Raw genomic sequence first — 21,326 nt, 5'->3', positions numbered from 1 at the left:
ACTGTGGTAAAACAAAAACGGGAAGTAATGTCAAAATAAAAGCACGGCAGGAAGCAAACAGAACCGAATCATGACAGGACCAAAAAGTGCTTGCTCCTCATGTTCGCCACAGACTTTACCTCATGGACTAAATATGACACAACATCAGGAGTGATGATCACAGAAATGCTGCATGTTCATACTGTGTAGGATTACTGCACAAGACAGGCAAAGTTTTCATACTGGCGGTCTAGTCGCTGTATTCTCCTCACTGGTTTTGATATAATTCAGTGCCCCTATAACTCAGCGTGTTGATCTAGTGTAGCCCTACATTCACTTCTCTCAAGTGAGTTTACTTGACTATAGCTCTAATTTAGGCTCTTTGTATAATCCACTTTAAATGAATGGCACAATAAACAGATAAACTCTTTATTAAAAGTTGCATAATGCGCAAAGTACAAACTTCAGAGAAATATCCCCTCTAGTACAGTGTTTGTGTAAACTCATGTGTGCACTTTCAGCAACCCCATGGTGGGATTAGAATAAGTGGTTTAGCATTGACTCGCCTGACCTGCTGGCCCCAGTTCAGTTGCTGAATTCTCCAGATCTGAAAAGGAAAAGCATGTTCCCTTTAAAAGGTTAGCTGAGGCAGGAAGCATAGAGACGGCTAGTTAGAGAAAAAAAAAACTTGTCAGTAGTATGATAGAAAAGGGCCAGTTCAAGGAGTTCAACATGCTGGAGAAGTCTGAAAGGCACTGAGGAACTGGGATCGGAAAAAAAATTGGATATTGATTTGAACGCTGGATAAGAGACAGTGCCTCTTACACAAAACGAGGCATCCTTCTTGTTGATGGATGAGCTCATACCGCCTGTCAAGGGAGGGAACTGTCTGAGAAATCCAATTTTTCTTGGAATCAGAAGATAAGCCAATTCCAGCAAAAGAGTCATTTGTGGTATTTAGGTGAGCTTCATTTTACCACTCACTGCCTTGTCTATTTCCAAATTGTTCCTTAATTGACTTTCCCCTCAATCACGCACACAACTCAAACTGCAGAGCGGAGGCCGGTCCCACTTTTCATTGATGTATAACCACAAATTCACAAAATCAGCAGTAAACAACTGCAGTTTTCAGGCCAGCTTAACACAAGCGTTGTAATTGGAGTGCTTTTAGAAGCAATACATTGCAGGTTGGATCCTAAAGAAGGCATGAAATAAAGGATTTGCTGTAAAAGTCGTAACCAATACTAAGACGTTTCCTCTCCGTTCAATGGTCTTCTGTGATCGATTGAAAATAGATCTTCAATAACCCAAGATTTCACTCTTAACAATTGCATCATTCCCTTCTCAAATGCACCCTCTAATTGCTCTAAAAAGGTACTTTAACCTCTCTACTTAGATGCTGATTTATTGATTTTTCCAACAATTCCAGCTTCCATTGTTATTCTATGGCAAAAGTAACACTGTAGGGACACTCTCCTGACTAATACACCCCATAATAGTAGCTGTTTTGTACTTTTGTAGTGATTTAAAACTAAAATTCTCTCACCATACAAGCTCTGTGAGTATGAAAAGTGGCTAAATACCTTGATTCCTGGCAGGAGAAACACAGTAACTAATCACGTTAATGATGGTTCTGCCACATTCAAACTAGCATGCACAAAACCAGGGCAGACCTAATTAAGGTTGTGAACTACACCAGTGTAAAGTTTTATTTTCTATATGTCAAAATGTCCCTTTAAATGAACAGTCTTGGGCTAGCTGGGCTAGCTTTCATGTGTGAAACATTTTCAACCACAAATTCCTGCAACTTCTGGAAAAACAGGCATATGACCTTACTTCAGGCCAAGTCAACTCAGGATCTGTATTTTTCCAAGACATTTTTAAAAAAGCTCACAAACAGACTTGTTTTTAAAATATCAAGGAGGACCTTTTTTTTTGCTTGTTTTAATTCATTGTTTTCTGTTGTACTGCTTGGTAACTGAAACTCCTGGGGATCGCTTCAAGCAATAATTGATTGGCCTTCATGAGATTTGTGTGTATCCTTAGTGGATCTCCTTCACTTTGGATCCTCATTTGGAAATTCAGCATCAAGTACTGTGGCTTTTCCTTTACTGATTTTTATTCCCTTACCGTTTCTACACATAAACATAACATAAACAGTTTTAAGATCAAAAGCTTTCATTTTTTACACATTCCATTGATTATTAGCTCCCGTTTTTATTAATCCCAGATGTGTGTGGTCTGTCTGACAGTTTAAAACAAGTCTAAAGAAACAGTGGTGTATGGCCGACTTCATATGTGCACTGAATAAAGCTGCTGTGGACTGACGCAAGACAGCAGGGGAGCGGTCTTCCGGACTTTTCTTGTTAACGTCATATCCAATTTAAACTGCTCATAACTCTTTCCAACACACTGGGCTGATCATGCAAAGCCTTTTTTTGGACTCTTCTCTAAGAAATTTGAATCTTTTCTTCTTGTGCAATCTACTTTTAGAAAGAAAACGTAGATTATTATAATTCTCAAACATTTCTTGTACAGGTTCTGTTAAATATAGACCAAACTATGTAATAAAACTATCAACTGTTCTTTAGAAGACTATTTATTACAGGTATTCTATATATAGGTACATCATTTTGGACAAAAGTTTTGAGTTAAAGTTGCATTAGGCGCTACATCAGTCAGTGTGGGGCAAGTCTTCCACATTGACATGTGCATGAAAAGGCTTTTCAAAGATCTGAACACCATGTGTTTGTACAACACACATCCAGCAGTGTTCACATTTGATGCATTACCAGTGACATGCTAAATTATGGTGAAAGGTACAATGAGGCATGCATCCAGTTCTTTTCCAGCTTCTAATGTTTTCTGGATTCTGCTGACTTGGCACACGTTGTCAGACAGCAGCACGGCTGGCATTGAGAGGGCTGACTTTGATAGAGTGACCTAATTACCCTGTAGTTCTCTCCATGAAGGCCCTGCTGCTGCTGGCACAGGAACCTGTAATGAGTCGGGTCACAGGTTGAAGCTTTGCATGCCGTTCACAGGGACGGCTGATCAAAGCTTGGGCGCCATCGGTGTTAACTTGACATTTAAAGAGCTTCCTGTTTTGAGCAGTGTTGTATGAATTAGAAGGGGTTTAGTAAAATGGAGGGTTCCTTGATGCTCTTGAAGAGAAGTCACGCACTGATTTAATTTAACTGACTCAATTTTTTATTCACTCACAAATGGGTCTAATCACTTCTACAAGCCGATTAGTATTAAAGTTACACATACAAGAGATTTGAGGTACAACCTACACTTGTTTTGTCTTATAAAATGCATAGGCAGTTTAATATGTTGCTTTACACTAGCCACGTACTGTATGTGTTTCCATTGTCTTGGTTTTCCCATGCTACATGCAAATCAGTGTGGGCCCTACTCCAGCCCAGAGGATGGCAATGATGCACCTGAAGACAAAAAAAAAAAAATGCCAGGAGAAAAACAACATGTCAATAAACTAACACAAAAACACAGACTGAATTGTGTTTATGCACCATGATATTGTTTTAACAGGCTCTCTCTTATTCCTGCTACCTGCTTCCTCACTGACACAGATGATTCAGTAGTCAAACTAATGACACACAGACACTTCACTGATCCCGAGGGATATTTCAGAACACGATCATCATCATCATAATCAAATTTCACAAATTCATTCACATGGTAATGCTTCAGTTGAAACAAGCAAGTGCACTTAAGTGTGAATGAAACGTGGAACACTTGTATAAGCGAACCTCAGAAAAAAGGTTTAAGATAAGAAAAAATATTCTCGCATGAGGTTCAGTGTCTAAATGTGCCAAAAAGATAGAAGATGCACTCCAACAGTATGAATGCAAGGTAACTATGAGCTTGCAGCAGAACCTGAAAAAAAGGGTGTCGTTTCACGGCTGAATAATTCTGCTACAGGATAATTGGCACAACATTCATCAAACCATCAGCTGGTCACACTGGAATTTATCTGCGTGTTCATTGAGACAAATGAGGAGGAGTCTATGACACTTAAAATGCAAACTGGTAAAGATGCTATCAAATCCTTCCACTGTTCGTGTGCCTCTGGCAAAATGCTATCTGTCATCTTTTATTTGGCTCCAGGTTTACACACTGAAGTGAGAAAATCCAAAGGTGTGGACAAAGGAGGAAAGAAGGAGGAAAAAGTCTTCCAGCCTTATTATTATTGTTTTGAGAAAGTACGTATATTTAATGCCACACCTTTCACAAAGAGCTTTTCATACAGGACTTTATCTGAAAGGCAGAATCACTGACATCTTTGTTTTCATTCAAGTAAATGTTAAATTCCAGTCCCACACCTTTCAGTGAAATCAGTCTTGCCTGCCAAAGTTTCACAGTCTACCTCAGGCTTAGCTGAGAGATTCTTGACTTTGTCTGATATTAACAAAGGCAAACATTTTCCCTGGTCCTGTCTAAAGCCTGGCTCTCATTCACCAACTTGTTTATGAGAAACAGAGTGGAAAGAACAAAGACTTTTTGTTCTTATGGTCCTGACCTGAAAGACTTTTTTTTTTTCCCTCGGCAGACTGCAGCGCTAACACCACACCTTCTTTTGTCTTCATCTGTCATGTTCATCTGTCCTGCCTTGTCGTATTTGAAACCTCATCTCCCCCTGATTAGGGAGTTAATAGGAAGAAATGGAGTGCTGGTGGAAGCACATCTGTCCCCTCTGCTACACTGGAGCTGATTAGCATTTCATTACGTTTGTAGCTGCCGTGAGGCAGCAGTCAGCTAATGTGACTGAATGATTTTTCATTTTTCAGTTTCATTTTGGGAAAAAATAGGACGGAATGAAAAAAATGATGGAATGAAAAATGTCACACACCGTCTCTCCACCCATTAACCAATTCAGTGGCAAACATATTGTGCCACAGTGGTATAATGTGATACAGGAGACGCCAAAGCTTCCATTCTCAAAGTGCTATTTGGGCACAGTGGATAAGAAGGACCAAGCACAGATAAAGGAAAGGAAGTGACAGCATACTTTCCCTCTCGTCTTCTCTCTCGATATCCTTCTCCCCTTTGTTCCCATGCACCCTGAGATGTCTGGCTCATAACGGAGGAAACGACTGCCCATGTGGACAACCCTGGCCCATAACAAGCTCACTGCCAAGATCACCATGATTGGAAGGTATGGATAAGGGCACTGCCAGGGTGATAAATGAACCAGATGTGCTGGCAGTGGCAGGTGGCACTGGGGAGCTGGCACCAGGACCTGACAAACTGGGATCATGAGCGATTGTGTCTGGTCATAGAGGTGGACTCTGCTGCTGATATCCCTGCTCTACTGTGTGATAAATACACAAGGAAATGTGATTTTTCATAACTGCTGCTGACAAGGGTAATGAAATCTTTCAGGCCATAATGCAACAACCATAGAGTGTGTGATTAAATATGTGGTTGTTGTCGCTCTCTCTCACTAACACACATAGTGCTTCATGTCTTACAGGCTGTTCCAAGGCTTTGTCTCTGCCTAATTTGTTTACAGGAATGGTCAAAATAACAAGTACACCTAATAATACAATACAATCCCAACAAATACCTTTTAAGAAAACTGCAATTCTTTTTCATTAAATCTGTTTTTTGGCACCATTTTTGTTGAGACTGTGCAGCCAAATTTCATTTTAATCTAGAGATTTTTTTTTTATTCTAACCAAGATTCCAAACTTTCAAAGCAAAAGCTTGGCCTTGAATTACATGTTACATCTCGCGTATTCAGAAGCCAAAGATCTTTATTTGCACAGTTGAGAATTCATATTCTACCTGACTGGGAAGATGTGGAAAGTGAGTCCTATTTCCTTTTGCGCCGTACAATGTTTTGAGAATGTAATTGTTTCTGTTTGAACTCCTCCCCCCTGGACGGCGTTACAGGTCACTGTGCACTAAGACAACCAGGCACAGGGACAGTTTTACTCCCCCAGGCTGTCGCTTTCATGAACACTTGACCCACGACAGTATGACTGGACAATAACCCTCAGTGCAATACCTGTAAATATACCTCGTACAGATTATACAGACTTGGACAGGTCTCTAGTTCTTAAGTACTCTATCTTTATCCCTAATTATCTCATTTCAATGAACTTTCCTTTGTTTTCTGCATTGTTTGCACTGGTTGTTGATGTTAATACTGATATTTTGTTATATTACACAGCCTTATGCTGGTTTACTGTTTGCACATTGAGAGCTGAGTCAAATTCCTCGTGTGTCCAACACACCTGGCCAATAAACTGATTCTGATTCTGATTCTGGATTTGGCATGTATGAATTTGTGCTATCTTGTAAATCCCTGTTTCTACATTCTTTGTTTTGAGCCAAAGGCAAAACTGGTTTGTAATGCATTATATTCCCAAATGAGACTTTACCAAAAACTAGCACTGAATAAGATATATTCTGTTTTTCTCTTTTCCATCTATTATTTAGAAACATTTCTCTGTAATATTCAAACCTGATATGAAAAGACATGAAACAAGATGATAAACTCATGATGATTTTTAAAAGATTCATCGACAAACGAGTAACTTTTGCTTTCATGCTATGTAGCTACTGAGATGACCGAGTACAATTTGAAAGACAGGTGTTGTTTTGCATTTGCAAAGGCCTAAAGCGCACACACACACACACACACACACACACACACACACACACACACACACACACACACACACACACACACACACACACGTCATTCTTGCCCAGCACCATAAAGAAAAAGCATAACTCCCCTTTTCTCCCCTCTCTGATCTCTCTGGACTGCTCACTGCAAACCCTTTAATAACAGCTGTAGGCTGTCATTCTCCCAGCAACAACTACTGAAGAAACTGCCCCACGGGTACAACAAAAATATTTTCATTTGGATGCTGACAGCATAAATAAGAGTCCCATACACACGTTTGTAACAGGGAGGGGTGCATATACATACAAAGTCACATCACAATCCTTGTTTCCAAAATGAGAAATCACTATAAAAAAGATCCCCACGCACACATACACACAAAGCCAGACTGTCCTTGCTCAGTAAACCCAAGGGGACTTTTTATTATGCTAGTTTTATATTTTACGAGGGCCATCATCTTGGCTAAGGAGCCATTTCTCTAATCAAATGTGGAGTGCCTGTCCAGGAAGGCTTTCCAGTCAAACACCGATTCCCATAATCAGATGAGGCACTGCGTCAAAGCTGTCTTACTCAAATAACTTTAGCTGGGAGGGGAGAATAGAGTCCTGCAGAGGATGCACATTATGAGTGAGTGTGTGTGTGTGTGTTTGGACAGCTTACTCGACAAGTGGACCACATCAACATGTGCTGTTTTTCTGCACATACCTTTTGTCACCTTAAAATGAAAAACAACTCACCCTGAAAATAGCTTTTTCCGCTCAACTTCTGCTTCCACGAATGCACATGTACACACACATAATGATGCTTAGATCCTAATCTAGTTTTCCTTGCATCAATGTATCTATTTACTGCAGCAAGCTGAAGTTGCTGGTAGTGTTGCAAGGAAGTGGAAAACTTGGAGTTCTTCCCGTTTGCAAAATCACAAAAGAGAATAGGTTACTTTTCATGCACCGTGTGTGTGGCTCGCATGGGCAACAACTTTCCTAATTACACACCTAATGAAAAGCAAACACACAATTTCCACACAGAACAACATTATACGGGACCCATGAACAGCTGGCTGGCTGAGGTTTGCCTCTGAGGGAAGGAAGAGGAAACCGAATATGTAGAGATGCCAAGACAAGATTCAGTGAACACACACCCCGGCCCCAGCAGCATGCATTCATTTACCTTTCCTAACAAGAGCAGAAGTGCCTGGCGAAACCAGAGTCTCTGGAACACAAAGAGGTCGTACACAGCTGACACAGCCAGCACCATCACCCCCTGCTCCTTCCACAGCATGCTGGCTGCTGCACACAACAGGCTGCCAAGCATCCAGCCCCAGCACCAGGTGACTGATCTGCCAACACATTGCTTGGTGTGAAAGGACCCGTGGGCATCCCTGCGGAGTCCACAGTGTCTCATGTAGCAGTAAAGTGACATCAAGAAAAACAATGCAGCGCCAACGTCAGCCCTCCCCACCACACCAGCAACCGCTTCCGTGTGCACCGGATGAGAAGCAAAAAGAAGGACAGCCAGAGCAGGCCAGCCAGCAGGCTCCACAGTTCTCCGCCCAGCAGCGGGCGGCTGAAGGCCGTGAAGAGGGCAGTGACCAGGCCGTGCAGGACCACGTTCACCAGGTGGTAGCCCCAGGGACGCAGGCCGTGCAGGGTGTAGTTGAGGCGGAAGGAGAGGGTGCAGAGTGGACGGAAGGACTTGTGACTGCCGCTGTGAGTGAGCAGGGTGCCCCAGAAGTCATCGTACAGGATGTTTGTCCACGGAGTTTCAGGGAGGAGGTCTTGGTTGGTCTTGATGGCTCGGCTGGAAGAGCAGAACAAATAAATTAACCATAAATAAAGATTACAGCAGCTTTAAACTCAATAAAACAAAAACTAAGTATTTTAAACATGTCACTATAAATAAATAATCTGTTATTTTCAATCCCCCTGCATCTGAAGACACATGTGGCCTAATGTGGGATAATGTTTTCCACCTCCCGGATGATCCACTCACAAATGAAATTTAACAGAAAAATGCAGTGCCAATGTCAAATTAAATCACCAGGCCACAGAGTGTGTGATTAAATACACAGACGTGCTTGCTGTCTCTCTCTCTCACTCACACGCAGCACGCACATATGTACGTGCTGCGTACGCATACACATGGACAGGTGGTTTCACGCCTCTGAAGCTGCTGTGGATTCTCATAATTAGTGGATCGTTACTGAGGACACAAGCTGCATTAGTGTAGACTCACAGCCTACAACAAATGAGGCTCACTGCAGGGATTAAGAGTGATGAATGGGATGGCAGCATCAACTCAGAGTCGAGTGGGCGAAGCCTCACCAGACAGTATGGTTAGAAATAATTGAAATCTGAAATTCAATCAAATCATGAAGCTGACAGATGTTACACACTGGCTGTCAATAATAAAAATCTTTCCAAATGTTATTTTGCTGACTCTAGGCACCCTGCCGGAAACAGGGGCCAGGGGGAAACTACCAAATGCAAATAAAACACAGCAAAAGGGAGCTGGTTACAGGGGTAAAAAGGAAAATCAATCTGCAGTGAAACCAGTGTACATTGTTGTTTGGTTTTATCTCCACTTTTTATAGTGCTACAATTAATAATAATGTATTTTCTCTCTCCATCCATCCACTATCTATATCACTTAACCTGAACAGGGTGTGGTGGGGGTGGGGGCTGGAGCCAATCCCAGCTGGCAGTGGGTGAGGGGACAGGTCATCGTTCTATCATTAGGATAGGAATCACTGTCTGAGCAGCGGAATGGAAACCACTGGCAATGACTTCTGATGAGTGGGCATCAGGCTTGAGTTTCAGAAATGACCATGACATCTATGTAACTGTTATCAATTTAATTTTCCAAAAAAATGATTAATAGAAAGCTGAATTCATGTTCTAAAATTGCTTTTCCTTTATCAGAACAATGTAAAATCATCCACACAAAACACAATGCAATGTAGAAAACACTATCTGCATAAAAACAAACTGTTAATTAAACTAAAAATAGCAATGCAAAATCTATTTTTCTGAAGCTAAGCAGCCTCCTGGACGAAAAAGAATCAGGCTACCAAACAATGGTGTAACAAAGAAAGCCTGGAAATGGGATAATGGAAAATGGGTTGAAATTGAAAATATTTTTTTTATATTAGCAGTGTTTTATATACAATAGTTCCTTTTCTGCCAAAGCTTTCCAGTAAATAAGGAATCAGAGGAGCCACTTTATCTGAAGAAACATGCTGAAACAAATTAGACCTGTACTGGATTTTTTCAAAAACATTTTCTCATAGTGTTGTGTGGCTGATGTCTGAGGTAGCCATGAAAAGGATTCTGAAGACACTGGGACGTGTGTGGTGATTAATTCCGCTTTAGACATAATCACCATGTCGACACCTGGGTTCATTTTAAACACTACAATTAATAAAACAAGTTGAAACTTATTTAAATGAACTGAATTAAAAACTTCAGTTCACAGACTTCACAGTTAGAAAACAACAGCAAGTTGATGCAATTTAAAGCATCACACAAGCAGCTAGTGTTATTTTAAAGCACCTTAATTAATTATAAAACAGACCAGTAATGCAGAAAAACCATGGTGATTGTTAAATTTACATCATGCAGAACATCAAATGATAAGGGGATAAGGGACAGTGGGTGGTAACACCTTGTCCTGTCCTCTGGGGGCAACACAACACAACCTGATTTAATTTTAAACCATGCTTCATACTGCATGTAAACTTAAGTGAGAATAGCTCAATTTTCAATTTAACAGGATTTGATTGCATTGACCCAGTGGCAGCCTTCTTCTGTCAGGGTCTGAATATCATTAGCGCTGTTTCTGTGTCTGTGTTTCTGTGTTTGTGCACAGTGCACCAGAGAGGGAAGAAGACAGCAACAGGGAGCCAGCTGAGGACTTCCTTTGTCTGGAGATTGCAACTTAGTGCTGAGTGCATAAAGGGAGAGGGAGAGAGATTGAGCTGCCACCCAGTGAGCGCAGACTGAGGTACAGTAAAAGCAAAACACTGACACTCAAGTGAAACAAAAGTAAAATGGCACATCAACACACAGACCCAGTGCCAAGGTGATAATCACTCAGTGAATAATTCTTAAGTTAAATGTTTTTAACTTCAAGTCTACTGCCCTGTCATTGCATGCGCCGTAATAAACTCCTCCACTTCCCAGGACTGTTCTCCATCGGTGAACTGTGCTTCTCAGGTTCTGAAGCCAAAGATATTTCTAAAGGACCCAGGGCATTACATCACTCAGTTTACAAAGCTTTTCCTTTTTACTGTACTTCCACAGTGAGCTATTTTTTATCAAATGTTTAACAGTCGCACCAGAGCACAGCGTCTGAGGATTTGGCAAACATGAGCAATAAACATACTAAATGTGAAGATTACCAACACTGAAAGTTTTATTAATACATTAACTCAAATGTTTTGAGAGTATATAAACAATGACACTCCCAAATTAATACATGGTTTCCTGAAAATGCTCATGAATGATTTTGATTCATTTCTGGAACAGAATAAATAGTTTCCATCAAGAATTAAAACCGCAGCCATGGTCGCTCACTTTCCTGTCCCAGAACACACTCAAATCCAAACATGGAGAGATTTACCCAGTTCCCTCATGTCTCTTCATATATCCTGAGGTCTTAATACTCTCTGCTGATAAATAATTTAAATATTCAAATGAGCACCATCCACTCAGCTCCCTGTCTGTTCCTGCCTGGCACTGGAGAATGAAAAGAATGCATTAGCCATGAGGTCTGGGGGACAGGTTTGTGTGTGTGGCCATGCATGTGACTATATGAGCTAAAGAAACAAACAGCTACATGCAAGGTGTCTGTCTTTGTGTTTGTGAGTGCGTGCACGTGTAGAGCGTGTGACTCGAGCATGTGCTGATGGCTTCATTGTGGCCTGTCACTGCAGCGGTGCGGATTGACTGGTCTCCCAGAGTGATTGCTCTTACAGAAGGGGGTCTTTTGTATTCAGACGCCGTATGTGGGGCAGGCAGGCAGGCTGCGGGGCACTCTATTCACAATCCTCAAACTACAGGACGATTTCGCTCTTTTCTATTTTCTTTGTGTGTGTGTGGGAGGGGATCTGAGCAATTCCCATCAGAGACCGAAAAGAGGCATTAGCAGGTAGGAATTTTATTTATTTATTTATTTATTGAGGTCCATTTGTAATGGGATGAGATCTTTTTTCACCTGTCCACTGCTTTCAGTGAGGGGGGGAATTGGCCTTCTTTCAGTGTTTGGGTATGTGTCTTTTCAATATGCAAATGCAGCACTGCAACGGCTTCCCAGCAGTGATCTCACCACCAGTAATTTGTGCTGTGGCTGCCTGTAGATGCGCACTAAGGCCTCTTTTAGAGTCAGAAGACCAATATACACACTGAATATGAAAAACATAAAAGAAAGACTGACATGTTTTGAGGTGAATCCAAGTAAAATCCATCATTTTAGCCTAAAAAATATCAAACAGTGGTGAATACCGCGCCCAAAGTAGCATCTTCAAATTCCTGTTTTTGAGAATGTCTCTCAATTATGCCCGCTGATAACATTCCATCTAACTGAGCTCTAATTATATGAATTAAGGAGGGAAATTCAATTACAAAAGTTTTTTTTTTTTTGATTTTTTGAAAATCATTGCACTACATTACAGTACACTGTGCAATCTGACTAAACCCCCCTCTAAATGATTTGTGTGCTCTATTAAAACAAGAAAAATATCAACTGCATTGCAAAAACACTGCACTTGAGTCTGTTTTAAATATCTGGGCTTTGGTCCAGCCTGTGTCTGCAGCACATGCACTGGCTGCTCCGCTCTAATATACATCTCTATCCAAACTGCCATCACTTAACAGAATCAGGACTGGTTGAATTACAACTTTTTTGTGGCAGAGTGCATCCTCCAGCTGTCTGACAGCTGTAATGAGGTGGATTAGCCAATCATCACACAAACAGCACTGTTAATGGATACTGGCCGTAACATAATTTCATATTTCACTTTGAGCTGTTTCCTTTCAGTTTGCTTCTATTATGTCCTGCGCCGCAGCCACCCACTTACCCACCTCCATTCAATCTTTAATTATCATTTCTGGCTTTTATGAAGGTAACAAAATGTTTTCTCCATGTCTTTCATCCATCTCATTCCCTTCACTTGCCACCTTCACTTCCTTCCTTTCTGCTTTTTTATCCTTTTATCTTTACTATCATTAGTAACTGCTTCTGCTCTAGTGGTCTGCTGCAGTACTGAGGCCCTTACCATACCCCTTGTCTGGCCAATTAAATTTCCATCTCCTTACTGAGCAATCCGAGTGCTAATTAAGCTCCCAGACAGAGCTGCAGCAGACAGGCCTGTTCACACAATGATAATCTTGAGCTGGCACACCGCTGAACTGAACGCACCGCTGACACTGCTGGCTTTGCCAGGAATGCAGATGATTAAGACTAAAAGAAGAAGTACTGGAAGGACATAACAAATCAGCACCACAGCAGAACTGTGGAAAATGTATAGAGGTGCAGCCACAGAAGAGCAGCGTGATTACAGAAGCGCCATTGTTTTATAAACAAGTAAAATCTGCATGAATTAATATGCGTGTGCACATCCATTTGTTCTGAATTAAAAAAGAAAAAGCAACAACAGTGACTAAAGACTTTTCTAAAACTGAGTTAAAGGGCGTAGTCACATCCACTACAGCACAATGCAGAACCATTGTTGTAGACTGCCAAAGAAGGATTTGAGCATATACTAACTTCTGTCAGAGAAAAACCAGAATAGCACCAAATATCAGCCTTTACAACAAAGAACACTAAGGAAGTGCAAAACCATCTTCAACTAAGTAGCAACTAATAAACAATAATCAGCAGCTTTTCAAAATCACTTAATCATTTAGGTCATTTTACAAGCAAAAGCATGACGTTTTGTTTCCAGCTTGGACAGTGAGAGAATTTAATGGGGGGGTTTCAGTCGTATATCATTGCAAAATGAATATCTTTGGCAGACAAATCAAGGCATATGACAATTTCAGCTGGGCTTTAGATAATTGTGATGACCACTTTAAACTATTTTCTGATATTTTTTATTCCAAACATTTAATCAGTTAATCGTGAAAACAATCTGCAGAGCAATCAATAATGAAAGTAAGTAATTAGCTGCCACCCTTCAATTAGTTACAGGACTGTGAAAGGATAATATAGACAAATACACCATGATGTTATCTGAAGTGTATTCTCTCCATCCTCCTTATTTAATTTCTGCTAATCTGCAAGGAACCATTAATTACCTTCCCATAGTCAAGAACAAATGCTTGATAATGACCATAAAGGAAAACAGATTTAGACACCAAGACTTTATGAGTTCTAAAAAATGATTTAAATTGGAAGGAGGCCCACCACTAATTATTGATTTCACCTTCATTAAGATTCAGTCTCACAGTCTCTGGCAGTGAAATATGAGGATCTGTATTAGAGAGTGTGTGTATGTGTGGCTGGGTGCCAGGGTACAGCTCACCTTTGTGTTAATCCAATGTTAACAGGATTAGCAAGTGATCATATAGTGAATCCAGTTTTTGGGACCACTGAGGTCGGGGGGCCAACGAATAATCTCATTAGAGGTTGTGTGCTGTGTGTTTGGGCACTCAAAGCACCACACTCATACCGCACACATGGAAGGACACAATATGTAATCTATACTACACAGTGTCCTAAATCCATACGGTGTTGCAGTTAGCGCAAAAACACTGTTCAGGGCTTTGGTCACAGTAAACACCATACATTTCATCCTATGGCTGCTATAATGTAGAGCGTATTGTACTGCACCACATGAGGCAGCTCTACACATGGAGATCTGGTCTGTCTCTGTCCTTTTTTTTTAAATCCTAGAGGTACCTAAGCATCCGTCACAGCACAAGGTTGAACAAAAGCCATTATGCTTTCTGGCTGAGCCTGATTCATTCACTGGCTGATTATCAGCTGTATCAATCCTTCCAGTATGTGGCTACAGCACTACAGCAGGCAATGAGGACATAGATGGTGATGAAGATAAAAGAGGAAATCCCCTCATCATCAATCTTCCTGCCCTATGATTTTCCTATTTAAATCATACATCTTCCTCACTAAACGGTTATGCTGCAGGCTACTCACAAACCAAGACATTAATAAAATATTTCCTTTTTTTAATCAGCTCAATTTATCTGTTTAGTTTGTAGATCTGGACTCTGAAAGGTCAGGAAGTTAGCATTAAGGGTGTGCTCAAACTTCATATGTCAACAACATCATTGGCAGAACAATTTCCTGAGCAGAAGTAGAACCGCTACTTTCCCACAGTTCATCCAGCACCAAACTGGCAAGTACAGTTTATGGGAGGAGAGGAAATGCATACATGTCCAGACTGCATGCAGCTGTGCAGATGCTCATTTTCAATTTTTGGGGTGTGTTACATGGAATTTGACATTGATTTGGCAGATTTCATGCCCAGCTCACACCCAATGATGTGTTTGTTGTCTTCATTTGAAACGTGTGAATAGTGATAAACTGCTGCTGGATGGTGTTCAACATAACTGGGCTCTAATAACAGGAAAAAAAGCAGGAACACACTGGCAAGATTTTCCTTTTTCTCTTTTTTTAATATGACTGAAAATAAACCTAAGACACAAAACACAAAACTTACTTTGCATTCAAGGCATTAACCCACATTTTCTTCTCCCTTGCTTAGTTCACCAGATCTATGTCTTTATTGATTTAATAGAGCTCATCCTGCAGCTCCCAGCAGTGGTGCACAATAACCAGCGAGAAGTTTGAGGGAATGAATAGATCAGTTACATGACATGCATTAACTCCTCATGCACAGATTAGTGTGAAAATCCAGCAGATTAAGCAGAGACAGTGTAGTTTCTCTAAACAGCTGCAGCTAATGCAGCACTGGTCCATATAACTGTACATTTTTATTTGTTGCGTATAAATCCATGCCATGGACGAAAGTTTACTCTGAGGAAATGTGGACTGAGTCCATGAGAGACTGTTTGCAATACTGTATGAAGACAGCCAGCTTTCCCTTCAGTGGTAATGTGGTCCTTAACTTCATCTCAACGGTTTTCTCTCACAAGGGGCGCAAGATTTTGAAAACAAGCTTCAATGTCAAGAGCATTATTCAACTTGATAAAAAACTGATGGTAATTAAAAACATTTTTGTGGTCTACTGCATTAATATTTGGCCAATGTCCAAATAGGTAATATAAACATTCATACAATTACATTGATCAAAAGAACATATTTCTGGGTCCTAATATCAGAAATTCAGCTGCTTTAGTAAAAAAGCTAAACAGACCCAAAAGGTCAGCTCTTTGCTGATTAAGATAAAATCTCCTTTGCATCCTTACTCTGCCCAAGCCTTCTTCCGGCTTCAAAGAGGCTGAAAGAATCAGGAAGTTGGCTGTCTCACTTCTGCCAGGCCATGAACTTTCTTTCATGTCCCTTCGGAAGCTGGTTTCCTGATTAGCAGAACAACTAATTCCAAATAGGTCAGGGTCAGTTCATTGTATTTAAATAGACCTTGACTTGAAATACAGACTGATAAATAAATCCCACTGATGCCCATCCATTCAGTGAACATCAAACATCGTCTCACTAAGCCAGCGTAAATCTCACAAGCCTGAAAAGCATCAACTGAGAGTCAGGAGTTTGGGCAGCTGGAAACCAGAACAATCCGTGAATGGAGAGCAGTTTATAAGATGTGCAGCACAGTATTATGAATCCACAATAATCACTGACTCACACATCCAGACCTCTAAATAGATATCACAGATCTAAAATAAGGCACAATTCAACCTCTGTTGAAGCTTCAAAAGTGACAACATTGGCAGTCACCATGTTGCCATGTTGTTCCGTTTAAAACTCTGAAGCTAAAGTCCCAGAAAGATATTTGCATGTTCAGCTTGCTATTGACGCTGACGTTTCAATAAAACAGAAGAACTCTTTAAACAACTGCTGAGCTGCAAATTCATTTTGCAGCTACATCCATCGATGACAAATCCATCCATCCATTATCTATACCACTTATCCTGAACAAGGTCAAGGGGGGCTGAAGCCAATCCCAGCTGACATTAGGCAAGAGGAGGGGTACACCCTGGACAGGTTGCCAGTCTATCACAGGGCTGACATGAAGAGACAGAGAACCACACTCACCTCTATGGGCAATTTAGAGTTGTTAGTAAACCTAAGCTGCACAGGGGAAACATGCAAATTCCACCCAGAAATGCACCAGGTTGGCTGTGCGTTCTTGCACTAACCACTGTGCCACCATCTTGCCCTATGACAAATCCAAGCTAATGCAAATCAATTAACACTTTGTCCCCGGCTACCTGACACCTCTTGGCTCTAGTTCCACAAAACAGAGAGTGTTACCTTTTCATCTGATTCTTGGCAAGCAAATGTTTAACTACTTCTCTGATATTTAGTTTCATCACTTGAGTATAAACAAACTTTTAAACCTTATCAAGTCATCAGACAGAAGCTGTCCTACAAAGACACTACATTTCTAGCGGTCAAAAAATAATGAACCCAATCACTGAGAGTGCCACTCTTTCATCTGTTTTTCAGCATATTGATTGTCGAGTCTTTATCTCCATCTAAGTGATTGACTGATCACTTCCTATTAGCTAATCAAAAAAAAGAGGTGATGACACCACTGCCACCTCAGCTAAAAAGGACACAGTGTTCCCTGAGTGATGGTGTCAATAAAAGTCGGTGATGAATCCTCAGCCTCAACAAGGGGGAAGCTAAGGGAAATCGATAGCTAATAAAACTAATGTCTTACTTTTCCCCAGGGCATAAATAGTGCAGATGCAAAGAAAAAGACAGGGCTGAAACTTCAGGAAGTCAAAATTTTAAAATATAAAAGCATTGGAATTAATTGAAATTGTATATGGTGGACATAAAAACTCACTGTACAACTGCAGAGACACTGTAACTTGTGCAATCAAGCTGAAAAACACTAGAACAAGAAATGTTTGGGGAGTATAACAGTTCAACTAAACAGCAAATTACAGTTTCACACCACCATGACAGACCACCAGAAAGGTGCTCATACAGTGTTACCGCTTTCTCATATGTTATAATGTGAAATTATATAATGTGAATTTTATTGGTATTTTAAAACCATCTCACCCAATAAATGTGCCACATGCCTCCAGTAAGCTACTGTACTGTGCCCATCAGAATTCATAGTGAGAAGCACATTCAAAAGAGCCAATGTCCAGGAGCGTTGGATTCAGAGAGTTTTACAAAAATCCTCCATGTGGCTTTCCCACACATCCCGCTCTTATCAGTGAAACAGTGGCCAACTTTAACACCCTCCATCCATCCCACCAGTAAGATCCAGTCAGATTACCACCCCCAGCATGGCACAAGAAAGCAAATGAGTAGCCAATCAGTCTGTCCAAATTCTGCATCTAGTATGGTCTTGGCAGTTAATTACAGTGTCAGACTGAGGACTGGTAATTAGAGTGGCCTCCCAGAGTTGTCTGCATCCACATCGATAAATCTGATGCTTGATTAAAAACAGGCCGAGTGCTGCTCTCAGACTTCCCCAAACAAGAGATAAATTGCAGCTGTGGACAGGCTGAGCATATGATTTAAAATGCCAGACAGATGTTGCTTTATCTCAGCTCCCTCCTGCGAACACAACATTATTGCTTCTACAGGAATTTATACAGATTTTCACTATTTCCCTGTGGTTTTAATTTGTTGCGTTCCAGTTTTGTTATCTAATCACAATATGCAAAAATGGACAACAGGGCTCTCATATTTTGTTCAAAATTTAAACTACCACCAGTGTAGGAAAAAGTGAAGCACAATTATTTGAGATTCAATTCAAAATTCACTGTGTATTCACCCAAAGACTGCTGAATAATCCAGCAAGGGGCATTGCCAGTAAACTAGACTAAAATGTTCTCTTTCCTAATACAAAATAATGCGGGGAAGCATTTTTTTGACGCTACAGATGGACAAATGGCAGATAAAGGTATAGGGCTGCTTGCTGACTTGGTAAGATGCAGCAGTCTTATAATAATGTTAGCTTCTACATTAATTCTACAGTTTTTGCTGTGTCTGAAATCATTCCACCATTCACTAATCAATCCTCTCTACAGAAAGTAAGAGAATTTTGATATTTTACACTAGTGAAGTGATAGCAATTTGAGATTTCCAGGAATCACCACACATGCAGCTATAAAATGCACTGTGGGTCTGCTGAAATGTTTTGAGGGCATACAGTGTATTTCACAAACACTCAGACATTTCACAGTAAAGTAGTGCACGTTATATACTTGTAGTAAACAGGGAGAGATTTAGTTTAGGATTCAAATGTTATTTTTTCCCCTGATGAGCAATCATTTTTCTGTCCAAATATTCTGCCCAGGTTACTACTACAGCTCCACTAACACAACTACTTCACTATCCAGCATGTGGTTATGTCTTTTTCATCACAAGGTGCAATCCTTTCCTATTCCCTTACCACTTTAATTAATACTACCTTCTGTTTCTACAATCAATTCTGGCCTAGAAAAGCTCCAGGTGTTGGCACAGTGACCTATAAAACTGTGTCTCTAGCCGCCTGAATTCCTCATTATGGAAGGCCCCCCCTCTTCCACGCCTTCCAACACCACGGTGTCTGGCATCAATGTTGCAATGCTCTTGGCTCACTTTTTTCACCTCAATTTGCATGCACACATGGTGGAATTTACGCTCACATATAAACACAAAGGAACGACAAAGCATTCTCCAGAGTGTTGCGGGTCCACTTTATCCACTGGAATCAACAATGTCCTTGGCAATGTCCAGCTGGGTGTACTGCCCTTTATCAAGAAAAAAGTTCCTTTTCTTCAGTGTGAACCAAAAATATCTGCATCAGACCCTGAAAACAACTGAAAATTGAAGCACGGATTTGTGCTGCTCCCCTGACGCTTGTGCTGCAATAAAGTACCACACAGCAATAAAGAGCAAAAAAGAACTTTTGCTGAAGGCTAATCACATGCGGATACGAGGAGTCCATATTTTATGGCAGAGGTCTGTTCTATAGAGACACAACTTCTGCTCAAACTTCCAGTATGACTTTGTGAAACCAGATCACTTTTGATCTGCTGTGGAGCTTATGATGAAGACCACTTTAACTGTTGATGACAAATCATGGAGCCAATGGAGGATCTGAGTGCAGCAGTGCTGCCAGTGGAGCAGCTGGAGAGACAAAGCAGCATTCTGTTTCTGCTCCAAAGCCTTCTGTCTCTGGTTAGAAAAAAAAAATTCACTTTAATGCTCCATCAGAATTGGTTTGAAATCAGAAATAAAAAAAAATTGGCAATTTTTTGGAATATATAAAATGTGTGTCATGGCTGCAAATAATACAGAAAACACAACATCCTGAAGTGTCATGCTCTGCAGCAGTAAGGTTTCTTTCTGCTTTGATAGCTTTCAGTGTTCAGATTAACACACAGCATTCATAAGGGCCAAGTATGCCATAATAACAGACTGTACAGCACTGTATCCAATCCAGAATAGGCTGGCCTTTCTTCTGCCATGACCACTTGACACATTCTAGCATTAGCTTGAGAAAAATGGCAGCTATAGTGGTGTACCACAGGGGCCAACCCAAGCCAAATCTGTCTTCTCCTTAAGGATTTATTATAATTATAATAGATCTGTTCAAATTCTGCCCAATGATCTGCTGAACACAGCTGGTACAACAAAGCCATTTGCATGAATTAGATTTTTACACAGGAACCAATGAAGTCATTCATTAACTTAAGACAAAGCAAAAGTTATTAAAAGACACTTTCACTCAGGCAACACTTTCATTTAGCTCTGAAACACTTTAACCATACAGTCTATGAATTATGAGACCAACTGAGTCCAGGGCAATAATGAAATATGTCAAAAGCACTTACAGAAGGTTTTAATAAAACACAAATGTGTCAAACTATCAGCAGAAGTTCCAAAATACATGGTCCTGCTTAAAATGCTGCAGGAAACTCCATTATGAAATCATGGTGCACTGTTATGACACTTGTTTGGAGGACTGACTTACAAGTTAACATAAGGCTTTGCTTAAAGGAAAAAGTCTCACTTAGCTTAGCCTGGCTCTGTCTAAAGGTAACAAGGTCTGTCTACCAGCACCTCTAAAACTCACTAATTAAGGTCAAAGTGTTTATTTGTCATATGCACAGTTAGGAAACGTGTTTCCCTGTACAATGAAATTCTTACTTTTCCGTCCACATAAATGCCACAAACATACAAGTGAAATATAAAGTACATAAATAAGTAACACAAAATCTAAGGCACTTTAAACAGCAATTGCAGCAGTATAATAAAAACATATAAGAATATAACAGAATGTATGCTGCATGGAAGCAGCATGTGCAGCAGTCAACAGTCAATGTGCAATTATACATGTGCAAACTGAGAATGTAAACAGTACATGACATATTTCCTGGTAATAAACTCCTCAACTGCTTAGGAGTCTGATGACAGAGGGAAAGAAAGAGTTTTTCAGTCTAGTGGTCCTGCATTTCACACTTCTGATCCTCCGGCCAGAGGGTAGGAAGGTGAACAGTCCGTGCTGTGGGTGGGTGGGATCTTTGAGGATGGAGGCAGCTTTCCTACACACCCTGCAGTGGTAAATGCT

General features: G+C 40.6%; 1 protein-coding gene across 1 annotated transcript in view; it reads right to left on the bottom strand.

Annotated features, from left to right (window-relative positions):
* Nucleotides 1-21,326, bottom strand: part of tmtc2a (transmembrane O-mannosyltransferase targeting cadherins 2a) — a 55,626-nt gene that overhangs the window by 17,287 nt on the left and 17,013 nt on the right. Inside the window, 2 exon segments of the mRNA XM_020599622.1 lie at nucleotides 7,811-8,161; nucleotides 8,164-8,440. Of these exon segments, the coding sequence (XP_020455278.1) occupies nucleotides 7,811-8,161; nucleotides 8,164-8,440 (628 nt within the window).

The sequence above is a fragment of the Monopterus albus genome, unplaced genomic scaffold (assembly GCF_001952655.1).
Source record: "Monopterus albus unplaced genomic scaffold, M_albus_1.0 scaffold41.1, whole genome shotgun sequence".
NCBI lineage: Eukaryota > Metazoa > Chordata > Actinopteri > Synbranchiformes > Synbranchidae > Monopterus > Monopterus albus.
This window is presented reverse-complemented; position numbering and strand designations above follow the sequence as displayed.